General features: G+C 47.8%; 1 protein-coding gene across 1 annotated transcript; it reads left to right on the top strand.

The window, feature by feature from the left end:
* The first annotated feature begins 4,912 nt into the window (after nucleotides 1–4,912).
* cited4b (Cbp/p300 interacting transactivator with ED-rich tail 4b) lies at nucleotides 4,913–7,491 on the top strand. Its single transcript, XM_084667171.1, has 2 exons — nucleotides 4,913–5,164; nucleotides 6,177–7,491. The coding sequence occupies exon 2, from the start codon at nucleotides 6,186–6,188 to the stop codon at nucleotides 6,984–6,986; it is 801 nt and encodes a 266-aa protein (XP_084523297.1). The 5' UTR covers nucleotides 4,913–5,164; nucleotides 6,177–6,185; the 3' UTR covers nucleotides 6,987–7,491.
* The last annotated feature ends 2,290 nt before the right edge of the window (nucleotides 7,492–9,781 follow it).

The raw sequence follows: 9,781 nt of genomic DNA, 5'->3' as shown, positions 1-9,781 counted from the left end.
AAAGTGTTAGTCCACACTGGTCCTCTAACTCCTTGTTTGGTCAGCTTCCTGCCAGTCACTCGCTGTGAGAACTGGTGGAAATGCTTTGATTGGCTGACAGGGAGGAAGTGTTGTGAGGGGAACACGATCGTCTCCTTAGTTACTGATGATCCGCAGATTATTACACTGGAAGACCGTACCTCCTGGAAACATGTTAGCTCACACAGAGCTATCAGTGCTCCCAGTGACGACAGTAGATGTGTCATAGCGAGTTTCAGAAGAGGAAGAGACTTCATATAAACTATTACCAAGAGGTCATGTGAAACACAAATGCACTACTCAGCTATGGCTACAGGGTCAATCCTTACCTTCGTTGCAAATCCTTGCTTGCCATGCCAGCAGGCCTGGTTCATTCACAATGCATACTTACATTTACATTTCACATTTACATTTAGTCATTTAGCAGACGCCCTTATCCAGAGCGACTTACAGTAAGTACAGCGACATTACCCCCGAGGCAAGAAGGGTGAAGTGCCTTGCCCAAGAACACAACGTCAGTTGGCACAGCCGGGAATCAAATTGGCAACCTTCTGATTACTCGACCAATTCCTTAACCGCTCAGCCACCTTAAACAGTCACTTAAAACATACTCTGGTACGACCAGCTGATCAATGGTGCAGTATCAATCTTGGCGGTTGGCTCGTACTCTTTAGCTACTGAGAATGGCTTGATGAATGACTCTAGTTCCAGAACCCATTAATAGATATGACCCTGTGGATGAAGTATGAAGACAGTGAGAACACATAGGTTTGAGGCAGTAGACTGATAACTCTCACTTGGTGAATGGAGAATGCGGTCGTAGTAGAGAAAGAGGGTTTAGTCATGAATGAAACGAGTCACCCGGTGAAAGGGTGCCCGCGCCGTTCCTGCCAGCGCGACAACACCGGTGAACCAAGTGAAACAGACACGTGTCAGTCGACAAAGACGGTCTCAAACAGCGACTGTCCAAAGTCCATTCAAACAAGAGCATAAAGTCGGACAGAAAAATAAATCCTCGCAGGGTTGAAATGACGATCGGGCAGAAACCACAGGCTCCAGACCCAGCCCCCTCCACGAGGGCCACGAGTGGCAGTTACCAGGCCCCCCACACCCCCACCCCACTCCACCGCCAAACACACAAACTTTCCTCACCCATCCAGCAGGCGCCCCCCCCCCCTTCCTCCTCCAGCCTCAGCCTTATTGCCCTGAGCTGAGCTGCTTGACTGAACTCCCTTCTGATTGGTTAGCTGAGGCCAAGTGGAGGAAGCCATGGTTGTATTTATAGAGCTCTCTCTCATTTACCAGAATAATAACACTCCCTCCCCCCCCCCTTTCAATGAGTAGAGGGAAACACTTTTTCAAACAGCCAGGAAACACTCTTACTTGAAGTTGAAGGCATAAAGTAATAGAGGGTTGGTACGCCCCCCCGCTGTAACAGATCAGAGGTCGTTGACCTGTGACTCCGTTCCCCACAGTTGTTTTGCAAGGCTCCTATGAAGTTCCTACTATTTCAGCTAACTGTTTCTACCCTCCAACTTATTGTTCCACTGAATAACAACAACTGCTGTTGGATTGATCTCGACAGTGAGGTAGGAGGAGGCATCAATCAAGCATGACCTGGTTTCGAGGCACTACAACCAATCTCATTGACTCCCACAGCTGCCTGTTCCTGTTGTGGCATGTGCAGCCTACTCGTCAGCGCTGTGCCATATGGTTCCTTCTGCGCCGTAGGCCCCCGGGCTCTGCCACAACCCCACGGCTCTGCATGCTACGAGCGTCTCACTGAGAACAAGACGGTTGGATTGATGTGGTGTAGTCAGCAGCTTCTGGATCAGTGTCCACTCGCATGCTGATAGTTTCTGTAAGGAGCCGAGTTGGGATTAGGCTGTTCCCAGGTTGGTTCGTTGAGCTGATTCGCTGAGTCTGGGTTGAAGGCGTAGATTGTCTTTTGAGTCATTGTTGTAATCCGGTCCTTCCTGTAAACATGGTGAAACCTATCTAGGCTGAGCCTTTCAAACATTGCAGTGCTTCTCATGCAGGGCTTTGTAAACTGTACATTGGTTTAACGGTGGGTCTCACTGTAACGCTATGAAAAGGCAAATCGACGGGTGGAATAAATGGAATAAGCCGAAAGCATGTTGATATAGGGCAACGGCTTTAAATGTCAAGTCATAAACCAGATATATAAACAAGTGGGTGTGAACAGTCAACATTCAAAAACTCTCATTTCCTAACTTCTGTGTTCTACTTAGATGTGTCCAGAAGGAGCAGACTATGGAATAAAAAAAAACTCAACCTGTAGCCATCAGAGATAATCTAAACTGCTTTGATAAGACGCAAGACTAGAGAGAAGTCGTTTGAGTACAGTCAGTGGCACCGCTGACACATGACCACTAACACCAACCCAATGAAAGACGCCTCTCTCTCTTTCAGCCTACTTTTTTTAAACCACATTTCACTGTCTGCTAACTGTGTCGGAGGCGTGAGAACGGACACATGGGAAGGGAGAGACCAGTTCAGCTGTCTCCACGGAAACTTCAGCTCTGTTACACAAAAAAGGAACTGGAGGTGAGCGATAGCGAAGTCACGTCTGAATGTCCTCCGACCGCTAGGTGTCTTTAATGTTGACTTAGAGGCTAACTCTGCTAGCGCGTCAACAGTGTTCTTGATGTGTGTTGGGTTTTTGCAATGCCCTTCTACCCGGTTACTGGCAAGCCAAATGAGGGAGGGATCACACCAAAATCACGCCCACATTCTGGAGAGGGAGAAGGAAAACAATGTTCTTTAATAAGCTGGAGTTCCAACGACAACAGAACAGAGAAACTGCATTCCAAGAAGGACTCTCACCAGGCATCTGGACAGACAACAATACATAGGAGACTGTTGTTGGCACATGTAATAATGGACATTACAGTGTGTGAATGTTGTGGAGAAACTGACTGAACAGTTGATGGGGATGGAGGGTGGGGGTGGGGGTGGAACAAGCCTCTACTAGGTACACAGGCTTCCATGAGACACACAAGACACAATATGTAAAATAGGAACTGAACCTTGCTTTCGGCGTCTACACATTCCCACAGACAACCACACACGCAGACACACACAAACACACACACACACACATACTCGGCTTAAATCAATAGCAACGGTCAGGCTGTTTGGAGGCTCCTCCCCCAACCTTTGGGCCATGGCGAGATAAGGGAGAACAGACCAGCGGGGTCAGAATACAAAACAGAGCATGGGACAAATTGAAATAGATGGGACTGGAGGCTACCTTTCATGTGCAATGACTTGGGATTGCTACATTTAAGCAGGCCACACTGTGGTGTGTACAAATCATATCTTACAGAGTCGCATCACTTACTCTTTTATTGCTTCTGATCAGTAAACCATTTGAATCGCTTGGACCCCCAAAGGAAAGGTCAGTACTTTTGTACAGGCATGATAAGGTTACCTAGTTCTTATGCAAATTGGCATATGGGGGGGGGGGGGGGGGGGTTCCTGGCCAAGAACAGAAGAGAGTGCCAATGCAGATGTAAATGTCTGTCTGTCAGATATGACCTTGTACGTAATGGTACATTCAGTAAACAGACAGGGCCATCAAATCTCAATGAGAATTAGTTGATTCTGTTTCGTCTGAACGGACTGGTTGGGTGAGTTTATTCAACACTCCACACGCAGGGCAGAGTCGTTACCACAAGCTTAAAGTGACCGGCCAATGTCAAACAATGACACAAACGACAACGCAGTGCATTGGTTACCCATCAACAGACGAGCTCTTCAAGATCCGGATTTGCTCTCCGACCGTATAAGTAGCGGCGTTCATCTGCAATCACAGGACAGCGTCCTTGTCCTAGAGTAGGCAATCAAAGAGGCACGTGCATCTGCAGAACACACTCACTCCCTCTCCCTCCCCCTCTCCCTCCCTCCCCCTCTCCCTCCCTCCACCTCTCCCTCCCTCCCTCTCTCTCTCTCTCTCTCTCTCCTTCTCTCTCTCTCCTTCTCTCTCTCTCTCTCTCTCTCTCTCTCTCTCTCTGTCCCTCCCTCCCCCCTCCCTCCCTCCCTCCCTCCCTCCCTCCCTCCCTCCCTCCCTCCCTCCCTAACTCCCTCCCTCCCACCCTCCCATCCTTCCTTCCTTCCTTCCTTCCTTCCTTCCTTCCTCCCTCCCTTCTCTCCCTCTCTCTCTCTCTCTCTCCCCCTCTCTCCCTCTCTCCCTCCCTCTCTCTCTCCCTCCCTCTCTCTCTCCCTCTCTCCAGCAGCCACAGCAGTACATTCTGCAGCCGGTGTGGCCTAGAATAGCACAGGCATTCCACTGGCCTGCTCTACCCCCCCCCCCCACACACACACACACACACACACACACACACACCCTAACCCTCCTGATCAGGCAGTACACAGCAGACTGGTGGGTCACATGGACACATAGTGATCTTGGAGATGAGACTCTTACACACTGGCTGGCATAGGCAACACGGTGCACAATGCACATAGAGGCTGCACACACAAAGACACGTGCACACAATGGGTTTAAGCACAAGCTAGTAGGCGCAGCCTACACCTACATTATACATATAATTAACCTACCTATGTATCTATGTAGCTATGTATGTATCTATCTATCTGTCTGTCTATGTATCTGTCTGTCTATTGTGATGAACAAAACAGCTACATTATTCAGCACTCACCAATTATGCATTAGCCTCAAACATGGCTAACAGTAACTTAAACTCAAACCCACACAGTAATCCATGAAGACGAGAGAGTAATGTGTGAATTAAAAAAAAGAGTTATTTAAATTGGCTGGTGTGTCACAGTACTCTACGACGTTTTTTTCTCTGCCCATGCACAATTATATTAAGAAGGGCCAATAGGAACAAAGAAGAGGCTGGACTGAAGCTCCACCTCTCCCCCACTGCCTTCCTCTGAGCTTTTTAGATGTACATAATCCCTGAGTTGACCCAGAAAATAGGCAGTCGTTTCAAGATCTGATGCGGCAGTCTTTGTGCATCGTCCCCGCTTGAGCATGAAGTGTAACCCTGTGGAATACAGATTGTAATCCGGAGGAACCTCGCCTTGCAGAACGAAACCTGAATAAGACATTGTAGCACTAGCAAGTCGCTCAACTTTACAACCCAAGCGGATTTGGGTGAGTGTTTGTTGCAAAGATTTTATTGCAGAATTCGGGAACTGTTGTGTCTGTGTGAATGTCTTGGGGTGGCCGTTCCATTGTTTGCCGTTCTCTCTTAAATACGCGAGTAAATCGACTATGCATATACACATTTTCTCGAAACTTGTTAAACATATTATTTACTAAAGGATGTTTAGTGTGAATTCAATAGTTGTTATATTTGACTAACATTCTGACTACAACGAACGGAACGTAGCGACTCGGTTGTTGTTTGAGAGATGTGGTAGGATGATGTCAATGTATCGTTTCTTTGTTGCATTCTTCCATCCGTACGTAAAATGTAATTATCTTTTTTTATGTCTGAATTGGAAGGCCACGTTGAGGTAATTTAAACCAGTAGCAATTTAATTTGAATGTTGTGTAGGTTATGTGTGTGGTGTTCGGATTCGGATTCATTCATCCGAATTTCCAGTTGTGTAGGTAGAGTAGATGTTGACTATCGCCTGCCTGCATTTTAGTCGTAGACACAAAGGGGGCCATGTGCAACTAAACCGAAAAAGGGTCTTTCGTCTATTCGTGTTTATGGAGGACAAGAAGCTTAGCAGACCTTTGTCAGGAAGCGTCTCCTCCGATCTGGCCGCTAATAGCCCACAATGTAGCTGGGAACATAGCAACAATTTTGGAAAATCACATCGTTCGAGTGTAGCTCAAGATCAATGGTTGTTTTTGAACTACTTATACCCCAATCTTTACCAACCCAACGTGATAACATGGCAGTGAGCTAATGTTATGCATTTAACCGACTCGTCTTTCGTGATAGCCATTAATATGTCAATGCCAGTAAATTTGCCAGTGGCAGAGGCACAACAATGTCAACCTAGAGCCAGCCACTCTAGTGAAAGACCCCGCTGCCACATGTTATGTGTGGTGTGCACATCCCCTCTGCCTAGCTGGGAGAAACCAACCACATCCGTGACACCCATCAAGTCATGTGATCTAACCGTGTCTCTTCCTCTGTGCACCCCGACAGCAAGGCGGCATGGCGGACCACCTGATGATGCCCATGAACCACGGTTCGACGGGCGGCGGTCTCCACGGCTACAGGATGGGCATGAACGGCGGCCTGCAGGCAGGTCACCAGCAGCACGGCGCCCAGCCTGGCATGCGGGCGCTGCCCAACGGCCAGATGATTCAGCACTACGGCGGCGGCGGCGGCCCGCAGCAGGCCAACATGGAGGCGGCCATGAGGCAGAGACAGGGCTTGGTCGCTGGGATAAACGGAGCCCAGATGGGTCACCACCACCAGATGACCCCTGGGAACATGATGTACAACGGTCAGGCACAGCAGCAACAGCATCATCACATGCACCAGCAACCACAACAACAGCAGCAGCAACAACATCAACAACAACAGCAGCAGCATCAACAACAACAACAGCAGCAGCATCCACAACAGGCCCAGCACCCGCAACAGCAACAACAGTTCATGAACGGGGGGATGACGTCCCAGCAGCTCATGGCCAGCATGCACCTGCAGAAACTCAACACCCAGTACCACGGACACCCGCTGGGGCCTATGACCGGGAACCACATGGGGGGAGGGCCCCAGTACCGCATGGGCCCGGCCCAGCTGGCTAACATGCAGCACATGGCAGGCCCGGCTCTGGCCCTCAACGGCATGGACGCGGACATGATCGACGAGGAGGTTCTGACCTCCCTGGTCATGGAGCTGGGCCTTGACCGGGTACAGGAGCTCCCCGAACTCTTCCTGGGTCAAAACGAATTTGACTTTATCTCTGACTTTGTGAGCAAACAGCAGCCCAGCACAGTCAGCTGCTGAGGCGCAGAGCAGCCGCCCACTGTACTTATGAGAGAAGAGACACCGGGGAGGGGGGGAGGTGGGGGGGGGGACTTGTGCTAATGGCTAACCGCTCGGATCTCTTGTTTTCGTGTGCCTCTCTCAGTACCCAGGCCAGGGTGCAGTGAGAGAGGGAGGGAGAGAGAGAGGGAGGCTAACTCTGGATGTGCTATGAGACAGCGCCAGGGTGTTGTCCGTGCAACAGCCCACACGCGCGGATCTTTATCAGGCTTGGTCCTGCCCCTGCCTCCTCTCTCCTCTCTCCAGGACATGAATGTAACAAACTGCTGAGACCCCTAGAAGCCACTCACGATCAATGTTAAGACGTTGTGTTGCCTCTCATCCTGGACTGTATGGCAGTTTAGCAGTAAAAAATGTATTTATTTATTACTCGTCAGAGAAATTAATATAGAACAAAACCAGAGACCGACTGAGATCTTCAGCAGAGGATCAAGATGTTTTGCTGTTGTTTTTTTTTTTTTTGGGGGGGGGGGATTGGGGAGGGCCGTGGTTACGGTCTCTTAAAATATTTGAGGAAATTGGAAAATGGTTTTAGCTTCGCTGTAAAAACAAACCCTCTTCCCCAACATGGATTTCTTTGAGTTTGGGGTTTCTCTCCTGCCACTGAGAACAGGGGTTCAAAGTAGAATGTGATCTCATACATTTGAATGGGAGACCATCAGAATTGGATAGTTTACTGTGGCGGGTATGGCTTCTTTTAGGTGTGAAGTAGATTTTTTTTTTTCTTCACCTCAACCTACTGCTTGTACTGTATGAAGCCGCCGAACTACAGAGAAGATTACACTGTCTGTTCTATGGAAGATGTAGAACCGCCTTAATCATGCAGATTTTATTTATTTGTTTCTTTTTAAATCTTCTACCTTTTTTGTGGTGGAGATGGAAGGGGTTGGATTGTGTTTGTGAGGGCGTTTTGAGGATCAATAAAGACAGCCTGGACTTAAGTGTGGCCTGCTTTTGCATTTATTGCTCAACTTTCCACATGCCAAAAAGGAAGTTAAGTGCTCTAGCTAGTTAGTCTGTTCCGGAAGAGTGATCTGAGTGAAGTTGAGCTTGTGGGGGGAAATCTAATGTTTTACGACCAAGGTTCCAAAATTGTGAATACAAATTAATTCAAGTGACCGATATTAAGTTAAGACACTGGTGGTGTTGGATGCCACCTATTGCAGGATTTCTGGAAAAAGATTTGTAATGACCAAAGCAGGCAGTAGGACAGACGTGTGTGTGTGTGTGTGTGTGGTTGGGGGAGGAGAACCGCCAGGTTAATCTATGCTTACCTTGAGACAGAGGGACAGCTTCAATAGTGACCATTATCTGCTCACAATTTGCTTGGTGACGCAAAAACGAATCTGAACTGGAAATGGCTCCTAACAACAATTATGGCCTGACTAGCAACAGAAAATATACAAAATGTAGGTAATAAAATCCAACGGAAAATAATGTTTAGATGGCGCTTGATTAGCATACGGTTCACACTTAGCCTTAGGGCTCAAAGTTCGTGGTTGATATCATCTTATGGGATTGTCATGGACATGTGTAACATTCATTGTTTAGGTGTTTATTACAATTATTACATGCAGGCACAACATAATTTATTGTCAACACTAGTCAACTGTGTCCACTATTGTTAAAAACAAAATGTCCCTTTTTTAGTTCAGTCATTAGTTTCATTATTGCCCAACTGAAGCACAGTATGGTAGCATTCTCAGTTTAAACATATTTGTTTTAACAATGGCTCTTGCTTTAGTTGTAAGCCCTGATAACATATTTGAAGCCGTGTGGAGTAGGGCCATGTCATCTTTAGAATGTGCCCCATGTTGGCAGTCAGCAGAGTAACGGTTGCTGGGTTACTGCCCAGCCCAAACAATGGTCTTCCTGAAACCCCCATAGGTGCATGGGGTCCATTTTCATGGTCTGCCAGCAAAACATGTAAATCTTATAATTGTGGGGGTACACACCCCAAAGGTCCTCCTTCAGCAACAATTAAGACTCGTAACTTTTGTTTCCTAATCATTCTGACTGGATTTGGCTTGTGTTTTGCTCTCACAATCCCTTGTTATGTCTCCTGAATTGAAGGCAGCCAGTCTAGACATAGGCTAAGCAGGGTGTGTGACTGGAGACGTTTACAGTTGAGGCTTGCTCGTATCTGTTTTTCTCTTTTTCCTCTTAGCTCTACCCACAACAACTGCAGCATATGCCACACGCCTTCCTGTGGTGGCTTGCTGCTGTCTCGATATAAGTCAAGCACCAAAAGCCACATGGGAGAAAGAGAAAGAAAAGCAAGACCGAAAGCAAAATGATATATGTATATATACACGTAGAAAAAGGGGGAGGGATTTCTCCAGTTTGAAAATGGAAATTGTGTGGACGTGTTTTCTTGTTGAATACCAGGGAGTTTATTTACTTGGGGGGTTTACCCATAAAATGTCAATCACATCTGCTCATAAACAGCGTTCAAGCGCCAGAATATTTCAACAGAGGCCCCAAAAAGGATTTGAATGTTACACCTGGAAACTGGCCTTACAAAGCTGGCATTCCCTTTGCTCTCTATTAGACCATCATCCCTGTTCCAGCACCCCATTCCTATTTGCTGAGAAAGCCTCGAGTCGGTTTGCTATTTCTAGGCCCCCGGTACAGCTGGTGCCAAGCCCCTCTCAGAGCTCAGGGTAATCTCAGGATCCCCTCCACCAATCAGAGGACGAGCGACCATTTGTCAGAGTCACGCATGGCCTGTGCCCCCCCCCCCCTCTCCTCCTCCC

Source organism: Hypomesus nipponensis, chromosome 2 (assembly GCF_054491055.1).
Source record: "Hypomesus nipponensis isolate SF chromosome 2, ASM5449105v1, whole genome shotgun sequence".
Taxonomy (NCBI): domain Eukaryota; kingdom Metazoa; phylum Chordata; class Actinopteri; order Osmeriformes; family Osmeridae; genus Hypomesus; species Hypomesus nipponensis.
This window is presented reverse-complemented; position numbering and strand designations above follow the sequence as displayed.